Genomic DNA, 24253 nt, shown 5'->3' with positions numbered 1-24253 from the left:
TACAGTGTTATGTAGTTTCAGGTGTTCAACAGAGCTTACTATTATTGAGGTTTATATCTACTATCTTAAAAGCAAAATGTTATTAGTAATATTTAAATTCAAAATTCTACATTAATATGAAATGCATTCATAAATATAAAAGGACTGGGAAGGAAGTTATATTTTAGAGTCTCTTTCACCTAAAATTTCTGTTGCTTGAATTTCTTGAGGATTCTATCCCGAATCTGCTTGGTCTTGACACTGTAGACAATGGGGTTCATGAGGGGTGGAACCAGCAAGTAGACATTGGCCATGAGCACATGGACAATTGGGGACACATTTTGCCCATAGCGATGGATCATAGATAGCCCAATCATTGGTGTATAGAAAGTGAGCACAGCACAGATGTGGGAGATGCAGGTGTTGAGGGCTTTCACCCTCTCCGTCTTGGAGGCTATATTCAATACTGTGCCAAGGATGAGGATATAGGAGAGGAGAAGGAGCACTGAATCAAGTCCCATGGAGCAGATGACCACCATGAGGCCATAGATGCTGCTGACCCGACGGCTGGATACAGTTGTCTTTATAAGGTCCTGGTGCAGGCAGAATGGGTAAGAGAGAATATTGACAGAATGATATTGAAGCCTCTTTAGGAGAAAGGAAGCCGGAAAGACCAGAGCCAAGGCCCTTCCAGCAATTGCCAACCCAATCCCAGTGATCACACCATTGGTTAGAATGGCCACATAGCGCAGGGGCTCTCGGATTGCTACAAAGCGGTCAAAGGCCATGGCCAACAGCACAGCTGACTCAATAATTGAGAAAACATGAATGAAGTACATCTGGACCAGACAGGCATTAAAAGAGATCTCCCGGGCATGGAACCAGAAAATGCTGAACATCGTAGGCAAGGTTGTAGTAGATAGGCCCAGGTCAGTAAGTGCCAGCATTGATAGAAAGTAGTACATTGGTTGGTGGAGGGAAGGCTCAGTTCTGATGATAAGTAGGATGGTGATGTTTCCTGCAATTGAGGTGGCATACACCAAGAAGATGGGGATGGAAATCAAGCTGTATCTGCTTTCAAGGCCTGAGAGGCCTGTCAGGAGAAAGCGAGGGTACAGGGCAGAGCTATTGAAGACAGACATTGTGGTGATGGAGGTGTCTCCAGTCTAAGTGGGAAGATGAGAACCTGGAACAATTCGGGTACAGTCAATATTGCAAGAAACAGCAATGCTCTGACGCATGCTGCACTCTATGGACTCTTTCCAATCATTCCTTTGGTCACTGTGTATAATTACTACCTGTATTTATTATTTTGCCAATTAATTTATTCTTTCATCACTGTATATTTATTGAGAACATAGCTTATAAAAGGAAAATTGGCAGTGCTATAATATAGAGGAATATATAAAAACTGCGTTCGAATACTTATAACCTAGAAAATAAAGCTAAAATTAAAGAAGTAATTTAATATAAGGCCTAAAAAAACACAGTAAGAGGAAAGAAACCTGACCTAAATATGTCAGGGAAGATTTATTGAAGGTGATTCTTGAATTAGGTCTCAAATGACAAATAATAGCTGGATGGGAACAAAGGGCTGTATTGGGCATTCTGTGCTGATTGACTCCCAGACAAGCGTAGGAAGATATTACAAGTCTGAGTGCAAATGAATATAATTCGGCAAAACTAGGATAGGGTGGCTCTTCAGATGGTATTGAGGTGCAGACTGAATAGAAATAGGGCAGAATTGTATTGAGGAGGGCACCTTTTGGGATGAGCACTGGGTGTTGTATGGAAACCAATTTGACAGTAAATTTCATATTTTGAAAAAAAAAAGAGCTTGAAAAAAAAAGAAATGGACCAGAATTTCTGAATGAACTTATGTATAAATATAAAGAACTCCCTCTTCATCTTAGAAGATGCAAGATAGTCATTTTAATAAAAAGTAAACAATATATTGTAAACAGACCTATATTATATTGCTGTCAAACTAGAACCAATGTAAAGAATGGACTAAAGTTTGGCAAAAGAGAAGGCATGGAAATCATTTTGAAGGCTATTGTAGTATTTTTTTAAGTGGATGAAAGTAAAATGTGGGATAATAAAGGATAAATGGATATAAATGTTGTATATAGAGAAAAAAATACTGGTTCATGATCATATGGTAGGAATGAGTTATTTGGTAGATTTTGGTTTCATCTATTGAAACAAACAAAAAGCAAAAATTCAGAAGGACCTCAGGAATAGTTTGTGAAACTAGCAGGTAAGAATAATTCAGTTTTTTTAGGATAAATCTGAAGCATGTGTGTCCAGGGGCTAGTGGTATATTGGGTTCCATAGAGAGTTGTCAAAAGGGAAATTATTCCTAGAAAATTTGGAAGGATAGCTAATGGAGCAAGGAGACAGAGAAAACATTTCTTAAAAAAAATAAAACTAGCAATAACCAAAAAAGAACACATGGCATGTTATAAGAAGAGTGAAAGAGCTTTAGTACTCAGGGCTCAGGTACCCAGCAGATGGAATGTGCTGTAGGGAACATAAGAGGCAGAGTTTATCAGGAACTGGAGAAGATGAGGTATTCTACTAGGAACCCTAAAGACTGATTACTTAGCAACATGATGGCCACCCAATTCCAGTTACTTTAGGCACTAAACATCAAAAATACTTTTTTCACTTAGCATATCTGATGTCAAACTTCCTCCAAAATTCACGTGGCCCCCAACATATCTTGTTCCACTAATACAATTACAGTTCATAGTTTTCTCTGACAGACTCAATAAAAGTAAGTAATCCCCTAACCACCTACAGTGATCACAGGAGCTTTTCCACTCTGAAACCATCTTCCTTCCATTTTCAGAAAGATAACAATGAAGAGCAGAACTGCTTTACATATCCTCATCTTGTGATTTATATATTATTCTATTTATAACATATTAGGTGACTAGTCTTAATATACTTCCCTCATTGTCCTAGCTCATCATGTTACAGTCTTCTCCTGGTCTCCTTTAACATCACTTAAACAATAATTGTCATCACCTTGGCATTTGTGCACACTTATTTTATTCTTCCTTTATACCTTCCCTTAAATCTTTCAATATCCTCAGAGACTTCATCCTGCCCAAGTATGCCAAGTCCTCCCTCTTAGATCACTTTCTCTTACTGCCTCATTTTAAAGACTCCTCTCACTTCAGATATTCATAATCCATCTTCCATAAATGGGTCTATTGGATGTAGATACAGGCACCCTGCTCTCAAGTAGCTACTCCTCTAGAGTCAGAAGAAGACTGATGACAGCTGTCATTCACTACCTCTATCACTTTGGACACATTACTAAACTTCTCTGAGCACAAAACAAAACAAAACAAAAAACTAGGAACTGTATTGCCTTACTTCAGAAAGTACTCAAGAAAATGTATCTAAAACGCTTGGCACAGAATCTGAGACCTTTGAGCTTAAGTGAAGAAAAAGTGTTAAGACCTTTGGGAGATACTTTGGGCTAAGTGAAGCAAAATGTTAAGGGAGGTGCTGAAGTAGTGACAATCTTAAGCATATCAGCCAAATATAACAGTGACCCAAAGGCAGGTGTGACCGAGGGTGCCCAAGTTACCACTTATAAAGATATTACTCCTCAGGGTTTCTCTTGAGAATTATTTTGCCTAATTCATTTTTTTCATTCATAATATTGTTAATTGTGTAAGATACATGTGAGAATAATATAGAAGAGATACACAAACCACCATGAGCATTATCATCATTTTAACATAATTTTTAGTTAATATCAGTTTTTCAGAGAACAGAGATTTCAGTACATGGGTTCCCATTATGTGCATTCTCTACACCTACAGATGAGTTTACAGTCCCAGGGCTCTTCTGAGCAGCCTTGAGGATGATACTCTGGCTCATTTTGGGGAAATGATACTCTGTACCTCTGACCTATCCTAAAACGGTGAATTCACACGTACAATGGCCAGTCTTACCTCTTGACTTGCTCTCCTACTTCCTGGATTCTTCAAATACATTAGGTACTAATCTGCCCATTTCTCTCACTTCAGAAGCCTTACTTTAGACATACTTGAGTCTTCAAGTGTAAACAGCCATTCACCCTGTTACAGATTTGCTGGGCTCCAGTCTGCCAGACCTGCGGACTTGTTGCAGGTAGACCAAGCCACTGAATATGGACATAAGAGAAGAATAAAAAAACACAATAGATCTGAAGGGAGATAGTTCTTCAAGGAAGCATAGATGTCTGGGGTGAGGCATCCATTTCTCCTTCAGCAACTCCAGACCCAAGATAACATGTTTGCTTTCAGCATCTTTGACTCTGTCCATCAAAGCGCTTTATTAGCACTACACTTCTGGGCTTTGACTACTCCAAGCTGCACTCCCTTTCTTCACTAGCCATCCTCTCAGGGCCAATTTCTTTTCTTAATGCAAACTTCAGGGAGGATAAATGTCACTGGAGCTTTTGTTGCTGCTCAGAGAAGGGAGATGATTGTGCCAAATTCCCAAACTGGGAGTCCAGATTTGGCAGCAATTGAGCAGTGTCCCTGGGATAATCTGATGGGGAAAAACAATGGACTTGGTCAGAATAATGTACTAAAAAAAGCCTGTGCTTTGAATAACCAGAGACAGCAGTCACTAGTTGTTGAATGGTGGGAAAATCACAGTAGTTCTCCCACTTTGAAACCCACTTTGTTGAGCCGCTGTGAGGAGTGCGAAAACTTGTGTGTAGAGTGTAAATTTATTATAAACAATAAAGAGCTATGAGATTCATATATGGCATTCCATAATACTTAACGCTTTTACCAGCAATCTGATAGAAGGGTAGACATCCTACTCTCTTCATCCAGCAAAATGTCCTATTTACTCTGGCCCACAAATCTGCCTCTGAACAATCCTGAGCTATTATATTAAATGGTAAAGACAAAAGTGTGGTAGAATACAAAAAGAGCTACACACCTATGTCCTCACTATCTAGCAAAGAAATGAAGGTCCTATTGTAAAAGGAGTTTTATCTGTTCATTCCAAAATTACATGAGCAGTAGACACGAGAGTAGAGGATGGGTTTGCCCAATTTCCACTGCTGTTCACCTTCACTACTAGGAAAGTCACCTCAGTTACGCTGGTGCCATCACCTGAGACCAATTTGGTTTTTCTTTTGATCATAACTCATAATGTATCTACCAACATTTCTCTATTCACAGAGTAAACTACCTCTCAGAATACATTATTTTGTTCCCATTATCTTCAATGTCAGATCAATTCAAGTAATTTCCAATAAAATCTCAATGGAGGGCAACATGACTTCATGCTGGTTTTTAGGGATGCCATAGCTGCATCCAAATATATTCTTTATACTGCCCCATGAAATTCCACTTTTCCAAAATCTGATTTTTTGGTATCTTACTGCTCTAAAATGTTAGTGCCTATATAATATTTTCCTAAAATGTACAATAAACCTCTATATGAATAGAATTAATGATCAAACAAATAAATAAAGTAAGCCTCAGTCAATTACGATTGGGGCAAACGGCACATAATAAAATGTTGGTTACCAGGGGCTGGGAGAGGAGGAGGGTGTGGATAGGATAGATAATATTTAAGGATACAAACCTGTTATTAGAGTAAATAGGATCTATAGGTCTTAATGCACAGTAGAGTGAATATAGACAACAATATTGTATCACAATCATCAAACTTGCTGAAAAGACTAGATCTTAATTATTTCAACTACACAAAAGGAATCATAATTATGTGATGTGATAAGGATACTATTACTACAATGAAAGTCATATTACAATATATTAATCATCAATATATTGTAATATGTAATCAACATGTTACAGAAAATGTCATGTCAAATATAATTATACAATGTTATATATCATGTATATATACATATATACATATATAATTAAGTTTATTTATTTATTTTAAGAGAACGAGAATGGGAGGGGCAGAGAGAGAGGGAGAGATAGAGAATCCTCAGCAGGCTGTGCACTCTCTGCGCAGAACCCAACACGGGGTTCGAACTCACAAACTGTGAGATCATGACCTGAGCCTAAAGCAAGGTTTGGATGCTTAATAGACTGAGCCATCCAGGCACCCCTCTTTTTTTATGTTAAATATATTTTTTAAAAAAGCAAACAGCATAAGGAACCCTGTACATTGTAATACCATTGCATGTAAACATTTATATTGTATGCCAATATTTCAGAGAAATCCAGCACTGACAAAACCTATTTAACATAGTTTAACCCAGCCTTCTCCAGACACATTTTATCCAGGCAGCACTTATTAAGATCTGAAATTTGTGTTCTGCAGAATTCAGTTTGAGAATGGAAGTTGACAGAATCATTGATTTAAGGGAGTAATTCTCAACAAGAAGGAATTTTTTCCTAACAGGGAATATTTGACAATGTCTGGGGGCTTTTTTAGGGGTCAAAACTGTGGAAATGTTAATGATATCTAGCTTGTAGATGCTAGGGGATGCTTCAAAACATCCTTCGATGAGCAGGAGAGGCTTTAAAAACAAAGAATGTCCAATGTCAATAGTGCCAACATTGAAAACCCCTGTTTTAAGCAGGAGGCAGGTGGAAGAAAAGAGGGGCAACAAAACTAAACTAAAAATCAATATTCTGTGTGTAAGTCTCAAGGTGACATAAAGGCAAATAGCACGGGCTCCAGAACCATGACCGGAAAGGTCATCCTTATCTTTGAATCCCAGTTCCAGCACTTACGGACTATGTAACCTAGGGGACATTACTTAGCCATTTTTGCCCCTGTGTCCTTATGTATACAAGGAGTTCATAATATTTTTTTCTATCTCCTATGTTTTTTTTAAATGTTCAATGAATTAACATATATAGCATTTAGAACATATTGAATACTCAATAACAGATAATCAAAAATTTACTGCCTGTTCCTTTGACATATAATTGCTATTAAATTAATTATTCTTAGTATTCTGCCAGGCTACCATTTCTGTGATCCTTTATTTTGTGCCCTGAGATGAAACTTCTTTCAAAGACTCTTCAAAGGGTACATCAAATTTTGTAGCTATCAAATAATTAAGTCATAAGGCTAATTTGTCTGGATGTGATCTAATGAGTATTAGAGTGCCTTTTAACCACAATATTTGGATTTACACATGTATTTATTATCAGAAGGAAAACTGTCTTCCCTTTGGGAGGTATGCATCCAGTTTAGAAAAGTTGCATTTCATATATTAACATGTTGGCATTCTAAAATATACATTGTATCAGATAAGTTTGGCTTTTGGGATTCTGCTCTCTTGACATTTTATTAGTCATAAAATATTAATAAGATTGTTTTTTCCTGGAAAGGTGGAATATCTAGGGATAATATGAATTAAGAAACAGTTGATAATCTGCTTAATGATATTTTTCAAGTTCTTTTCACCTGCATCTAACTCAATGATAATTTAGTTTAAATGATGAGTTGCACTATTCACTCTTTCCTCTTGAAGATTAATCACTAATTCCATAGTCCCAGTTTTCCAGGCTACATCATTCTCCCAAATCTCAATCTCATTATTTATCACAAATCTTTACCATATAATCCAATAGTCACACTCATCTTTCTCTGAAATAAAATTTTATAGACCTTGTTGACTGAGCTGATGGGGGAGTAAATGGCGCAATGCCTCATTTCACAGTGAGGTTCTTTACCAAAGAAAAATATTTAGTGTATTTAAGTAGAAGGGTTGATAGATTTTTGTCTAATTTAATATCATCCAGACTTAAAATTTCCTTGCTATTAATTAATATTATAAGTAGAATTTGGATAATTGTATGTGTGTGTGTGTGTGTGTGCACATCTGTATGTGCTTGTGTTGGGAAATCTGGGAAGCTTTCATTTTCCTAACACATGGTATATTCACAGAAACACAAGATCTTCATTGAACCTGACTCAAAGAGCCCATGTAGAGGATGTGTGAAAACTGACAATGGAGAGTGGTGTGGCTTGAGATGTGCAAGTTAATGAAAACCAGTTATTAGATGGGAAAGTATTTGAATTTTATATCCTAATACTGAGCATTTCTTAACCCCATCTTATTGGCTCTTGGGTAGCATTTTCTTTTCTGAATCACTTCATTGAGACATAATATAGACACCAGGTTCAGAGCAGTGGGAAAGAGAAATCATAACTTCTTTCCTCAAGGCACTTTATTTGGTATCTTGATCAAGCATTCACTGAAATAACCTTCTGCAAATACCTAAAGTGTGGCACCAAAAGGAAAAAAAAAGATGACAATGAAAACAGACATACATAACAGAATAATTGACATGTGAGACAAAGATTCCAAGATATGGTGAAGATACATGAGAAAAGAGAATATCACAGAACCAATATTTGAGAGACAATGGCTGAGAAATTTCCATCTGAAACTAATGTTCTGCAGATTATCAGGAATTTATGTCTTTCTTGAAACCCCTATTTGAAAGTTTTATAGAGAGAAAACCCCAGAGCCAGAAGGCATCTTTAATGAATAGCTCAAAACAGAAAAGAAAAATAACAGAAATGCTACACCTGTGTTTCTAGAGAATATAAAAAGAAGGATCACTTCTTAATGATTTTTATGAGGCAAGTGTAACCTGTATTCCGTAACCAGAAAATGACATCACAGAAAATAAATATTAAAGACCAAAATATCCTTTAAAATTGATTTAATCCAAAACAATATATCATCAAATATAATCCAGTAATTGTGTGTGCACACACATACACACACAGTCCATGATCCTATTGGATTTTTATGAAAATACATAATCAGTATTAAATTTAATCAAATATTTTTCTACCTCAGTCTGGAATAACAAATGATTTCCTCCTTTTCGTGCATTTAATTCAAGCATCAAAGATGTTTTACATGCAAAAATCACACAGTGATTTATATATATGTAATATATACAAGTGAATATAGTATACATGTAATATAGTGAATATGGTATATATGTAACATAGTGAATATAGTATATATGAAATATAGTATATAGTATATATGTAATATAGTGAATATAAGGAATAAATCATGTGATAATCTAGATTGATAAGGAAAATATATTCGACTAAATTTAATACTGACAATGCTTATTAAAACATTAAGCTAAAAACATGAGAATTTCCTTGATCTGGTTTTAAAAACAATAAACCTGAGGTCCAGTTTCCAGTTTTTCATGTGAGGAGCTCAGAGTCATCACTCTGTCGTAACAATGAGGATAAACTGAGCAGACTGAAAATCAACATCTCCTCTTCTTGGATCCATGAGAAAGGAAAGGACACGGGGCACATTACCACCCCCGAGAGTGGAGACTCAGGTAATACAGGGAGTTGGCTCCCTGTATTACAGGGAGTACAGAGTAGAGGCTCATAAGCAAGATGGCTGTGGGAACTACCATTAAGGTAGGAAAATTGGAACTAAATTAACAGGTTGCTGGAGTCTTGGTGTAGACAAGTCTGAGGGTTAAAAAACCCAGGGGGACCCAACAATGGCAGGGTGAGGGAGGGGTAAGATATTGTGATATTTGCATCCAGGAGCTTTTCAAAGCTCCCACAGTAAACATCTGAGAAAAATCCCCTCATGCTCCTAGCAAGGAGAGGGGGAAAGGAACCGTTTTGAAACATGTCATGGCACTCTGTTCCTTTTAACAAGGCCTCAGGAGAAACTAGTTAACCAGAGCCTAACCTGGTATGGTATTAGCACCTAAATGACCATAGGGAGAAAAAAAAAAAGCACCAACTCCAGGCCCCTCTAGCCTTCCATGTGGGAGAAGGATATACCCACCCACAGTCCACTCTAGCCATCCTGTTTTGTCTAAGGGAGGAGAATTAAAACAAAACGACAAAAGTGAGAAACACTTATGGAGTTCAAATTCCAGGGGCATAGGCTCACCAAAAGATTGAAACTATAGGATGTTTCCCCTCCCCCATACCTTATCAGACATTAATAAAACCCCATTTAAAGCCATTCCTTTTACCTGATACATCATGTCCAGCTATTGGGGGCTGGTGTGTGTGTGTGTGTGTGTGTGTGTGTGTGTGTGTGTGTGTGTGAAGCATACTAAAATGTTAAAAATATCATTTGAAGAGACAGAGCAAGCATCAGAAGTAGGCATGACAGTGTTGGTGGAATTATCAGATCAGGAATTTAACATCCCTATGATTCACATGCTAAAGGCTCTAATGAGTAAAGTAGACAGCATGCAAGAAGAGATGGAATACCTAAGCAGAGAAAGGCAGATACTAAGAAAGAATCAAAAAGAAATGCTAGAGATCAGAAGCACTGTGATAGGAAAGGAGAATGCCTTGAAGGACTTTTTAGTACTTTAGACATGGCTGAGGCTATAGAACTCCTAGAAGATAATATAAGAAAAGGTACATGACCTTGGCTGTGGCAATGATTTTTAGACATGACATCAAAATCCCAATCTTATGAAAGAAATAATTGATAAATTGGACTTTATTGAAATGAAAGCTTCTTCTCTATGAAAGATAGTGTCCAGAGAATGAGAAGACAAGCCATTGACCAAGAAATATTTGCAAAGACACATCTGGAAAAGGACAGTTTCCAAAACGCACAAAGAACTCGTAAAATACAACAATAAGAAAACAAACAACACAATTAAAAAATGGGGCAAAGACCTTAACAGACACTTTGTCAAGTAAGATATACAGATAGCAAATAAGTATATGTAACATGCTGTATATCACATGTCATCAGGAAAATTAAAATTAAAATAGTGATGAGACTACACATCTATTAGAAGGGCCAGAATCTGGAATGTCAACAATATCAAATGCTGACAAGGATGTGAAGCAATAGGAACTGTCATTCACTGCCAGTGGGAATGCAAAATGTTACAGCCACTTTAGAAGACATTTTGGCAATCTCTTGCCATACAAGCCAACAATCATGCTCTTTGGTATTTACCCAAAGTTCAATATTATGTCCACACAAAAACATGCACACAGATGTTTATAGCAATTTTATTAACTGCCAAAACTTTGAAGCCAACCAGGATGTCCTTCCTTAGGTGAATGGACAAATATTCTACGGTAAGTACAGACAACTGACAATCCAAGATTTAAAAGAAATAAATTATATAGAAAATGAATAATATAGAAAAGTTAAAATTAATAAAATATAGAAAGTTAATATCATGGAAATTTTAATAATGTAAAAAATTAATAATTAATAATTAAATAAATTTAATAATATATAGAAAGAAAATATGATCTCTCTACTTTTGTGACTTCATTTCATGTCCCTGAGCCCAGAGATTTTCTGGTTCAGTATTTCCACAGAATAAATCTCACATCTTATGCCAGTGTAGATTATTTACTCCAAAATCCACAGGCAAAAACTAACATTATTTTTTAACCCAAAAAACAGAGGCTGGGGGCACCTGGGTGGCTCAGTCAGTTAAGCATCTGACTTCCGCTCAGGTCATGATCTCACAGCTTGTGAGTTCAAGCCCCACGTCAGGCTCTGTGCTGACAGTTCAGAGCCTGGAGCCTGCTTCCGATTCTATGTGTCTTTCTCTGTCCCTCCTCACTCTTGCTCTGTCTCTCTCTCAAAAATAAATAAATATTAAAAAAAAAAAAACAACAACAGAGGCTAGGGAAAAAAAATTAGGGGTTGACTTTTTAAGAAATTATCATTTGAATTAGACATTTGACCTAATGTCATTTAAAATTTTTGACACAAATAAGCTAAATATTCAGTTCCTATTATCAATTTATCCAAGTGAGAGCTTCCACAACCATTTTCTGTCTGTGCATATACTCAATGCTTAGGAGTACAGGAATAAGAATTATTTCCCTTCTGCCAGGCTCACACACTGAGTTTGGCTTTCTACTTAAGACTTCAGAGTCAAAAATCATTGCTACATCCTCTTACTTTACTCTACCTGCTTGCAAAAGGATGTCTCTGAGAATTTTATTTCATCTTTGTCACAGGTTTTCTGGGAGAATCCCAGGATTCTCTACAAAAGCAGACTTTGAGGTAAAATTTAGTGTGCAATATGTATCATATGGAGAGTCCTCAGGATAAGCATCTTAATAATATATGGGATGGAAGTTGGTTTGCCAGGAGAAATTGAGCTGTGAGTCGGGTCTGATGCCAGCTTTGTTCAATACCACAGAGAGTCCTGGAAGTAAAAGTTGTACGAGTGAATTGTTTTGCATTGGGCCGTAGGGTCAGGCCTTTCTGCCTATCACTGTGGTTACATAGGTCATATCTGCAATGGAGACAATCCTTGAAGGGGCTGAAAGTCCAAGACTCTCTCCTGACAGCACTTCCAGCAGCTGTGGCTACAAATCCTTCACTGAAGTGGGATCTGGGTAGTTTGTGTTCATGTCCATTACAACCCATTTAGAGTCCTTTCTCTTCTTTTTTTTTTAAGTTTATTTATTTTGAGAGAGACAGTGAGAGAGAGAGAGAGAGAGAGAGAATCCCAAACCCTGATGTGGGGCTCAAACACACGAACCATGAGATCATGACCTGAGCTGAGATCAAGAGTCAGACACTTAACCGACTGAGCCACCCAGGTGCCCCCAGAGCCATTTCTCTTTTGAGATAATGTGAAAGAGTTTGGGCAGGTCTCAACTTTCTCCTGGAGATGGGAGTATATTACTAACACATGCTCTCTCTACAGTCTTTGTTTTTCTTCATGCTACCTCCCCTTCCTGGAGTACCATACCCAGTGGTATGCTGGTAAATGCTTAACAACCAACTCTCTAGGAAACTTTTTAAAGCCCAGGTATGTACTGTTTGCCTATTTCCGTTGTGTAAATATTTCCATCATGACCAGTTTCAAACTCCCAGTGTTTTACAGAACATGGATTTGGGATAAGATATTGTACAATTGGTGTTCATAAACTAGAGAAGTTAACTTTAGCATACCACTTTCTTTCATACCTAGTCCAGCTAGAAAGGATTAATTTGAACCAGAAGGCACAGCTAAAGTGTCAAATACTTCAGTCCAATCTTTAATAACAAAATTACACTATTTATTTATTTCAGTGACAGCATCTGTTAACTACTAACATATCCTTTTCATATATGTCTCCACTATTAAACATTAATTATTTAACATTAAGATCATGCATATTTTATATATCCACAGTATTGAAAGAAATAACTGCCACAAGAGGTATTTCATGTTTCTCAGTATATTTTTCTTGGATGAGCGAATAGGCAATATAATTTTACACTTAGAACTATTTTATGAGTACTCATGCTGGTTGGAGAGACCAGCCCCAGAGAGATGTGTTAGTGTAGCAGTGACCCCATGCTCAAAAAGTTTTCAGTACAGCTGAGAAGAAAGTGAATATTTATTAAATACTAAAATATCACCAATGAAGGCATATGTATAAATCTTACCAGTGAAGGAGAAAAATAAGTAATGAGTTATTGGCAATAATGAAACTGAGAAAGACAATGCTATTGAAAATCTACACAGACATGGAGAACAAGAGGAGAAAACCTTATTAAAAGATAAGGATGGTTACTTTGCACAAGTCCCAACCCACTCACTGATTCAGACATGAAATTCTGTGCTATTGAACAGGAAACCAAACACTTGTCTAGATGTTTAGATGGTCAGGCTTTCTAGAACAACTCACATGTGTCTGCTTCAGTATTTGCTGATAAATAGAAAAAAGCCGATAGATCTATCTGGTGATAGATATGGCCAGGAGAGAAAAGAAACATTACTGCCCAATGATGAGGTGAAAACTGGTCTATAGCCAATGGCCACAGTAGCAGTTCAAAGTCTGGTCAAAAACTCAAGTTCCAAACTTGCCCCCAAGAAGTCAGAAATCTTTTTATAAATAAGTATGAAACTTTGGCATGAGAAACACAATATAGACAGATCAGAGACAGATATTGATTTCTGGTTCATAAACATGAGAAACTATATAAACAGCTATATTTTATAAAGAAACTTATTGCTATTATTGTCATTCATACCAATAATTTAATAATATTAACAAAATTGTATATTTTTCAAAAGAATCTTTTTAGACACATTGTCTCTTATACATCTCATAATTATTTGGGGGATATAAAAGAACATTCTTATCTCAATTTGGCTATGAAAACAAAGGTTGATGATTAACTGAGATCACATATCTAGAAAGTGAAAGAATTATAGATTTAATCAGATGATCACACTCCAAATATTTTACTTCTCTTCTACTCAGCTGCCCCAAGATTTTTTAATGGGAAAACTTGAGGATAGAGGTTATTTAATGCCCCCTCCGCAGTCCAAACCTGCGGAGAATTCTTAGACGAATCTGCTTTGTTTTGATGCTATAGACAATAGGGTTAAGCACTGGGGGGAAAAGCAGGTAAATATCGGCCATGATGATGTGAATTCTTGGAGACAGATGTTTCCCAAAGCGATGGACTATTGACACCCCAATTACTGGCACAAAGAAAATGAGCACAACACAGATATGGGATATGCATGTGTTGAGTGCCTTCCGCCGCTCTTCATGAGATGCAATCCCCAGCACAGCATTCAGAATCAGGATATAAGAAAGAAGTATGCAGACTGAATCCACACCAAGTGTGGTAATAACTACACACAGGCCATAGACACTGCTGATCCTTGCATCTGAACAGGATAATTTCAGAATGTCTTGGTGCAAACAGAAGGTATGGGAAAGGGCATTGTCATGGCAGTAGTGATAATGTCTCAGTAGCAAAGGTGTAGGAAGTACAACTCCCATGCTTCTTAGCAAGCAGGCCAAACCAATCTTGCCTACTACACTGTTGTTAAGGATGGTAGTGTAGTGCAGTGGACGGCAGATAGCAACAAAACGGTCAAAGGCCATGGCCAGTAGCACCGAAGACTCCAGGAATGTGAATGTGTGGATGAAAAAGAGCTGAGCATAGCAAGCACTTGCCTGGATCTCCCGAGCATCCAGCCATAACACAGCAAGCATGGTGGGAAGTGTGGACATAGACATACCTAGGTCAGTCAGTGCCAAGATGGAAAGGAAGTAGTACATGGGCTGATGGAGTGATGACTCTATCCAAATGACAGAGAGGATGGTAACATTACCAATAAATGCTACCAAGTATGCAAGACAGAATGGGACTGAGATCCAAGAATAGACACACTCCAATCCATGAAATCCCCTCAGAATAAATATAGGCTCCATGGTGTTATTGTTATTCCAGACCACCATGGTGAACCTTGGCATACAGTGAAGAATCTTTTCTGTTATCCTTTTTTATCCCTCAAAGTTATCCCTTGTGAACATAAGCAGTGCAATCTGTATACAACATATCTTTCCTCTGACCTTACAGAGAAAGGAAGGAGGTACCTCTTATGGATCCTACATAAGAAACAGTTCCCAGTAGCAAAGAGCACTAAATTCCAGAACAAAAATGTATACCACACACTGGTCATCTGGTCATCTCTGACAAGAACTCTGATGAATTTGCCCCGAGGACACTAAAAATAGAAACAGCAAAAGAGGAAAAAAAGACATCTTTACCAAACGTCATAAAAATGAAAATAGAGAAAAGTGAGAGTAAATGTCTATGGATTTGCATAAGCTTCCTGTCAGTGATGTTCTTGAGTTAATCATTTGTTGTTTCTAGGCTATCTCTTCATTCAGAGCAACTGAATTGTATCCAGGGACTCAATATAATTTCCTTTCATATTTAATTTTTATTAAATACTTTATAATATTTAAAAATTGAGCATATCTAATATTTTAATATTAAAAAAGTAAATACCACATTATATAAAAAGGGGAAATGAAAAAGAGTCAAGTCCATAATCCTAGCACACTTGCATATCTTTTAGCTGTTTAATATAGCAATTCTTCCTTAATCTAAACTCCTCACAGTAGTGGGGAAGATATTTATTATGATAAATATATCATAATGGTAACAATTTAACTATTAAAGTTATGCCTGCCCACAAAATAAAATTAAAACCATATATTTAAATCAGACATCTATCAGTAATAATGGGTAATATCCACTTCATTTATGTTTATCCTTTCTTGCTTTTTTTTTTCTCAAAATGATGCTTATAATCACATTTTTAAAAATATTCAACCTAGGGGCACCTGGGTAGACCAGCTGGTTAAGCATCTGACTCTTGATATCAGCTCAGGTCATGATCTCATGGTTCATGGATTCAAGCCTGGCATCAGGCTTCACACTGACAGCGTGGAGACTGCTTGGGATTCTCTCTCTCTCTCTCTCTCTCTCTCTCTCTCCTCTCTCTCTCTCTGCTCCTCCCCCTCTTATGCTCTCTCTCTCTCAGCAAATAAACATTAAAAATAAAATAAAACAAATTATTCAAAAAATTTAAACCTAAATATTAGTTTTTCCAATTTTATGACCCATTTGCTCCTACCTCCATGAATCCACAGCAACCCCAGAAATGTAGCCCTTAGCATCCTCCATCAGTGCCTTTTAGAAACAACCAATGTCTTTTTCCTTTTTCAAAATAGAGTTCTAATGTCTGGTTTTCCTTTCCCTGAACAATCTTCACTGTAATTGCCTCTGCTGATACTGGCCTTGGTATTCCCCAGGTTGATGGCATTGGGCACAGCTACACCCTATGAGATTCTCTGCCCCTTTAGTTCTCTGGGTCCTTATTTTAAGCCTGTCTAATGCCATTGACTGTCCACGTTTTAAAGTCAGATCTCTCCTGCAATATCTCAGCATCTCCCTCATTCTTCCTTAGAGACACATAGTCTCTGAACTCTTAAATGTCTAACACAGATTTTAGCTCTGGCCTGAAGTAAAGATCTTTCCAAAAGTAGCCCCAGATTGTTCATTGGCTCCGTCTGTCCAGCATTGACCTTTTATTGTCTCTGTTTTATTTCATAAAAACTTTTTTTAAAATTTTCCCCTCTTGACTGATTCTGATCCCCATTTTATAGTGTGAATGCTGAAAGTTCTCAGACTGAACAATCTGTCATTCCAGAGAAGATTTTAGGTTAGAATCTACAGCTGAGAAACAGAAGGAAATGTGAAGCTGTCTGTAATAAGACAGATCTGTCATTTTCTCCTTTTTCCTCCAAGTCCAGGCATCCATCCTCTGGGAGTGGGGCACCTCCCTAGTCCTCTTCTCCAGTCCCAAGCATTCCAAACTGAGCTTTTACTGGGGCCCTTATCCTGGAGAAAGCAGTCAGCAACTCTCCCTGCTCTTCATGGACCACGCAGAATATGAGTTCCATGCATTTCTTTTTCTTTACCCCCAAGCAACATTGTTCTCTCTAGTCTTCAAAATCTACTAAAGTCCCTGGGTGGCTTTCTTTTTTCTTCTTCATCACTCAGAAACGTTTGTTCTAATTTCTGTTCTAAAGGTCAGCTCATGAAAATACTCCAGACATTAACATTGAAGTATATAGTGCAAGAGGGTGTGCTCACACACAAAGAGGTTGTGCTGTGGCCAAAAAAGAAAAGTACTTTGCTTTACCCCATGCCAGGAAATTAGCCTATGCTTTATTTTTCAACCTTGATATAAATCACATTTTCCTTAATTCTCAGAGAAGTTACAGAAAATAAAGTAGGTCTCTGGTTTTCAGACATGTCTTTCTCCCTGATCTGAGCCTTCTAAATTCAGATTGCAAGGTTTAGAAAATCAGCTGCAGGACTGTGCATGGATTTAAAGCTGGAGCAGACAGGAATATCCCTATTTGTTATCTTTCTTGTCCTCTCTCTCACTGAGCATCTGTCATATCTTTCACGTTTTCTCATCCCTTTATGGTTGTCCTTTGTTCATTTTCTTATGACTCCATGTCATTACCAATGATTCTACAGGGCTCTTGATTTATTTTAACATAATTTAATCATTGCTAATTGAAAAAGAAATGGTCAGAAAAGGCTGAGACGGATGTCAAGACATTTCAAGGGCAGAGCATAAAAAGACTTCCATCACACACTCACATATTCCAAGGAATTAAGGAAGAGCCACTGAGGGTAAGGGCACCATTTTATCTCTGTGGTCTTACCTGTAGTCCTCAAAAACTGCCTTCTGCCCACTGACTGGCCTATCTTAAAATTGTTGAAAAAAGACATTATGATATTACCACAATTCTATATGTCATACATTTCAAATTGTTTACTTATAAAGAAAATGACACCTACTTTATCCTCCTGCATAAACCATGCATTGTCCTAATGATTTTACTCTCCTTAGCTTTTGTGTAGTAATGTACACTGTGCCAAAATCTACTAGCTGTTTATTTGTAATTTAAAAATGGACACTTACCTGAAATTTACACATAAGGCAGTTACATCAATATGAATGCTTAATCATGCAATCAGTGGCCAGTTTCCCAAAGTATCCAGTTTCATTGGGTCTTTCTCTGCCTAAACTTTCCTACATTGTAGGTAAAGTCATATCCTCTGTTTCTATCTCCATGGCTATCTCTCTCTCTGCCACTTAATTTACTTTCTAAACATTTTTATCCTGTCTAATCTGTTCCCTGCTGCCATTTTCTTCTATTTTGTTTCACCTAAATTTGTGCCCTTTCACCATGTAACTTTCTTTTTTCCCCCAGTCTTTTCATTGCCCCTGTCTTCTCATTTCTCTGCTTTTAGTTCTGGCTGTCTTTGATTCATCCCTCCCCTGAGAAGAGCTCCCATCTCCCTCTGAAGGTCACACATACCCTGATTACAAATGGCCCAGTTTTGATACTCCATGAAACTCAGGTCCTGAAAACTTTCGATTCCAAGAGTAGTGAGGCTTGAATACTTCCACCTTTCTATAAACACTCCTGATTTATCTTAGGATAGAAAACTGGGGATAGGTGTCAGAGTCTGATGGGTCCCTGGAGGTGAAATTAATATAATCAAACTTTAACCACAGCTGTGCCAAGAGTATATGATTATGATCCATATGATTATGAGTCCCTACCTCTATCCACCATTCCCAGTCTTTTCCTTAAACTGTTAACAGTTTTCTCTTTTGGAATGAACATGAGAATGAATGCATGATAACTACTCTAACCCAGAAGAATACTGAAATTGCAGCTTTATTAGGGGCATCCATACAGAGCTGTGGTAATTAAATGCAGAGAGACCCCTCTGTTACAAGGTATTTGCAGCTTCTCACTGAACAGGATATTCATCAGTTATGCACTTGATAATCATTTATTAAGCAATAGCAGGGTTCACGTCTCCATACTAAATTCTGTAAAGGCAAAAATCATTATCTGGTTCATCATTACTGCCACTGTGCTTAGCCTGGAGCATGGCTTCCCAATACATTCCTTTTCTTAGCTTATACCTTGGCTATCCACCTGTCTGCATTTACTTATAAATTTTATAGGCAGCTTATCAATTTCCACAAAGATATATGTTGTGACTTTCATTGTGAATGTATGAAATCTGCAGATCAATTTTGGGAGAATTTAAATTTTTAGGTTACCAGGTCTTTCAATCCAAGAACACAGACCTCAGTTAAACAAATCTTTATTTTTTCTCAATATGGTTATAAACTTTTAAAATAAGAGCTATTGGGGCGCCTGGGTGGCGCAGTCGGTTAAGCGTCCGACTTCAGCCAGGTCACGATCTCACAGTCTGTGACTTCGAGCCCCGCGTCAGGCTCTGGGCTGATGGCTCAGAGCCTGGAGCCTGTTTCCGATTCTGTGTCTCCCTCTCTCTCTGCCCCTCCCCCGTTCATGCTCTGTCTCTCTCTGTCCCAAAAATAAATAAACGTTGAAAAAAAAATTAAAAAAAAATAAATAAATTAAGAGCTGTTATATATCTTACATTATATTTATTCCTAAGTATTTGATATTAATTCACGCTAATATGAATAGCATTTATAAATTAAAATAGCACTTTTTCTAAATCTTCGGTACTGATACATAAAGATCGATTTATTTTTGGTCTTTTGTCTGAGAAACTGCTAAGCTTGTTTTTATTCATAATACATAATCTGTATAATCTTTAGGCCTTACTTGGTACCAATCACACCATCATAAATAATGCTAGCTTCTTTCTCCCTTATTTCCAATTTTTATATCTGTTATTATATTTATTGATGTTGTGCTGGTCTCAGCCTATTATTGGTAACTAATGCTGTGTTTGACCCTTTGTGATTCTTATGATGACTGCAAGACACCCTCAGCAAGAACCATTAGGAAACTTTGAAGAAAAAAAATGGTTTATTATTTATTGGACCTGTAAATTACATGGCACACCTGGGACCACAGAGCAGGGTTGTTGGGTGGGCTTTAGGCCTACAGTAAAAACAAAAATCAAATAACAGGTGTTAAGGATGGAAATTGGGGATCATATAAAAACTTGTGAAACTCATGCAATTATTGAGGGCCTATTATAAAATAAGTCTATATGTTATGCTTTTAGTAAGTATTATAGCAGAGAGAGAGGAAGACAGAGAATCCCAAGCAGGCTCCAGGCGGCACGGAGCCTGACCACGGTCTGGAATTCACCATGAGATTATGACCTGAGCCAAAATCAAGAGTTGGACACTTAACCAACCAATCTGAGCCACGCAGATGCTCCTACCATCCTTTATCTATTGCCAGGTTTGATTTGTTAATATTTTGTTTAGGATTTTTACATCTATGTTCATCAGTGAGAATGCCCTGAAATTTTCCTTACTTATGTTTTCGTCATGTTTTGCTATAAAATTATAGCAGAGTTTGAAAATAATTTAGGATTTTTTTTCCTAACTGGACGATTTTTCATATGGTTGGCATGATTTCTTTATTAAATGGCTATCCAGGGGTAGTTTTAAAGTATAGTTTCAATAGAACAATTAAAAGACACTCATATTTTCTTCTTTGTCAGTTTTGAGAAAGACCAACCAGGCCTATGACTTCTATCACATCTTGCCACCAGGCTAAAGTTTAATTAAATTGTGAACCTGGTAGTAGGCCAAGATCATGGTTGGCACAGTCCTTACACCCTCTCTTTCACCACTCCTTAATGCCAAATATTGCCAAGGCAGAGAAGTATCAATTAAATATGGTGTCTTTCACAGCCATGAAGAAGATAAGGATGGGGACACAGCTACAATTCTCCACAGGAGCACCAGTGGAAATTTTATTGCCCTAGAAAGACCTGGTATGTTTTCAGAGTATAGGAGAAGGCAAGCCAATTTGACTTATCGAGCCTGTGTTTGCAAGGACAACGACTGGATGGTATCATGTTTAGGGAGTAGCAGTCCTTGGAAGAAGAAAGAAATTTGATTAAGATCACTTGTCAGGAGGAATTGATGTAGAGGCAGGGATCTAGAGTTTTGGGGGTGAGTCAGAAGTAATGAATACCCCTTATTGCCCCATTTATTTTCTATCCTATTTCCCCTCTCTTCACAGAGTCACTTTATTCTCTTTGGTTTATCTGCAGGAACTGGTGGAAATAGGAGGAGAGAGGCAGTGCCTTGTAAACCCTGTCCTTGGGGGCCAGTGCAACAGGTGTCTGTGTGGTTACCAGAGGATGGGCTCCTGCAGGGCAAGTCATGCAACCACATCCATTCACTTTGTGTCTTCCTCATTGCATAGGTAATTCCAGGTCTGGGAACTTTATGTTCAATAAAGCCTGGTGTTTGAATCATCTTCTCTCAGTGTCTATGGGTCTTTGTTTCTGCTTCAATTTTTGTGTCTGTGTGAATGTAATGATAATTGTAAAACAGCTCTTATCAATAGTGATTTACTGTTACCAAACCCAGTCCTCAGTTTCCATCTCCATTATTATCAAATGTATGAATATTATTAATTTCCTTAACTACAGAAAGAAACAGAGGCTTTTCAGTATTAAATTACTTGCTTAAAGCAGATCAGCTTTTAGGTAGCAGAGTTAATATTTGTACTCCTTTTTGTGTGGTTTCAAAGGCTATCATATCAGCTGAAATCTTGTGCTCTGTTTGTAAATCTCTGTGTCTCTATTTATTATCAAGTGATTTATTTTCTCAAGTTTTCTTCAAGTTTGAAACTACTTGTGAAGAAATGTAATTATAGATTATCTTTTTAAACATTTTTAGGGCTACTTGGATTTTCTATTTCTCCCTTTGCCTATTTTTATAAGCTATGTTAATCTAAAAATGTATATTTTAGATATTTGTTGACTAAAAGTTACTCATTACACATCTTTATGATTTTTCAAGTTGAGGGAGGGGAGAGAGCCCACTCCTACATGTGGGCCTCAGGTTCTTCTTTTATTGGGGTCAAGGGTAAGGGCCTAGCATTTCATGGGCTCACCCTTATCAGTGAACTTAAAACACAAGAGCTGGAATTTATAGAGAAGAGAGTAGCAACCACAAGAGTGAAGATGTAGATCAGAATATGAAAAATCTCTAAGAACCATATAGAAGAATTACAGGAACACACAGAATGCTAAAAATGCTAAAAATGCTAAAAATATGTTTGTGAGCCCAGGGCTCAACATAGGACTCAAACTTGCCAACCGTGAGAAAATGACTTGAGTCGAAATTGGACACTTAACCAACTGAGCACCCAGATGCCCCTGGATTGCCAATTTCAGAGATGGCTCCATCACTTGTGGTGTGACACGTGTCAGTGATACTGTTTCTGGTTCTCCCAGGATGCACCTTGCAATCTGATAGGGCAGACTCGGATAAATAGCCACCTATAAGACTGACCCATTTCTCAAGTAAATTGAGTGCTGGGTGCTGATACGTAGTTTACCTAAGAAACTAAATGAGTGACTTATTAATAAGATCACATGCCAAGTCACAAAAAAGTCTTAACAAATTTCAGAAGATTGAAATCATTCTCATTCCAAGTATCTTTTCCAAACACGACGAAACTAGAAATCAATAATAGAAAGAAAACAGCAAAATTCATAAATACATGGAAATTAAATGCACTCTTAAACAATAGGTTAAAAAAGACATTTAAAAAGCTGTAAAATAACTCCAGACAAATGAAAATAAAAACATAACACACCACACTTATGAAATGCAATAAAAGAAGTACTAAGTGGGAAGTTTGTAGAAATAAATACCTATTTTAAAGAAGAAGAAAGCTCTCAAATAAACAACCTAACTTTACATCTCAAGGATCCAGGAAAAACAAAACAAAACAACCCTAAGCCCAAATTTAGCAGATGGTTTCTGAGAAGTCACATGTAATTCTTATCTTTGTTCCCATATAGGTAAGTTATTTTGTTCCTTTGAGTGCTTTAGGATTTTTTTCTTTATTTTTGATTTTTGTAGTTTGAAAATAATATGCCTATGTGTAGTTTTTTTGATATTTACCTTGCTTGATGACACTAATTTGATTTTAAACTTCTTTTGTTCTTTAGCTAAGGGTTTATCAATTCTGTTTATATTTTCAAAAAAGCAATTCCTTATTTTATCAATTTTTAAATTATTTTTCTATTCTCCATTTCACTAATTTATATTATAATCTTTATCATTTCAGGTTTTCCTAACACAGCACTGATTCCCAAGTTGATTTCTGCTAATGAGTCTCTGCTCCAGTAAACTGTGACTCCTTCTGTGCACTTTTCTGTCTTTCCAATTTTGGTCACAGGGGTTTATCCTGCATTCTCAACTCTCTTAGTGCTTCTACAAGAGCTGTTGATTTTTCAGTCACTTCTGTTTTTATTTGTTAGGGTGGAGAAGCAGTTTCCAAGCCCCTTACATGTGGAACCAGAAAACAGAAATCCCTGTTCTTATGTTTGTATCATTACTTTGAATTCTTTATGGACTATTTTAAACAGTTGAACAATATGTTTATAGTTGTATTTGTTATTCAAAGAAATATAAGTATGTATATTAACTCCTGGCCTAGTAAAATTAATGTATTTGTGTCCATGAAATTTCCTTTGACTGACTATATTTTTACTTACAAGTTGTTACCACAGAGAAACTTCTCATACTTTTTCCTTAAAGTTGAGGATATACTGGGGCGCTTGGGTGGCTCAGTCCGTTAAGCATCCAACTTCAGCTCTGGCCATGATCTCGCCGTCTGATCCAGGAGTTTCAGCCCCATGTAGGGCTCTGTGCTGACAGCTCAGAGCCTGGAGCCTGCTTCGGATTCTGTGTCTCCCTATCTCTCTGCCCATGCCCCACTCATGCTCTCTCTCTCTGTCTCTCAAAAATGAATAAAAGTTTAAAAATTTTTTTAAGTTGAAAATATACAAATAATAGTCTTAATTTTATGACTATGGACATATACATAGTACATAATTATTGCATACCCATTTTATTTGCATAACTACTTAAATGTTCTTCAGTTTTTAAATTAATTTTCTATTCTCTTTGAATTATCTTCC

The 24253-nt window shown here is 37.0% G+C and overlaps 2 protein-coding genes across 2 annotated transcripts; both read right to left on the bottom strand.

Moving 5' to 3' along the window:
• Positions 1-179: 179 nt before the first annotated feature.
• LOC125177143 (olfactory receptor 51G2-like) lies at positions 180-1124 on the bottom strand. The gene has a single exon (XM_047879225.1). It carries the CDS (start codon positions 1119-1121, stop codon positions 180-182), a length of 942 nt encoding a protein of 313 aa, XP_047735181.1. The 5' UTR covers positions 1122-1124.
• Positions 1125-14250: 13126 nt separating this feature from the next.
• On the bottom strand, positions 14251-15213 carry LOC125177152 (olfactory receptor 51L1-like). Its single transcript, XM_047879237.1, has one exon. The coding sequence runs from the start codon at positions 15211-15213 to the stop codon at positions 14251-14253; it is 963 nt and encodes a 320-aa protein (XP_047735193.1).
• Between the last annotated feature and the right edge of the window lie 9040 nt (positions 15214-24253).

Source organism: Prionailurus viverrinus, chromosome D1, assembly GCF_022837055.1.
Source record: "Prionailurus viverrinus isolate Anna chromosome D1, UM_Priviv_1.0, whole genome shotgun sequence".
Classification (NCBI taxonomy): domain Eukaryota; kingdom Metazoa; phylum Chordata; class Mammalia; order Carnivora; family Felidae; genus Prionailurus; species Prionailurus viverrinus.
This window is presented reverse-complemented; position numbering and strand designations above follow the sequence as displayed.

What these genes read in the sequence shown, in the direction of transcription:
- LOC125177143 (XM_047879225.1), bottom strand. Translation starts at nt 1,121, where the DNA reads ATGTCTGTCTTCAATAGCTCTGCCCTGTACCCTCGCTTTCTCCTGACA.
- LOC125177152 (XM_047879237.1), bottom strand. Translation starts at nt 15,213, where the DNA reads ATGCCAAGGTTCACCATGGTGGTCTGGAATAACAATAACACCATGGAG.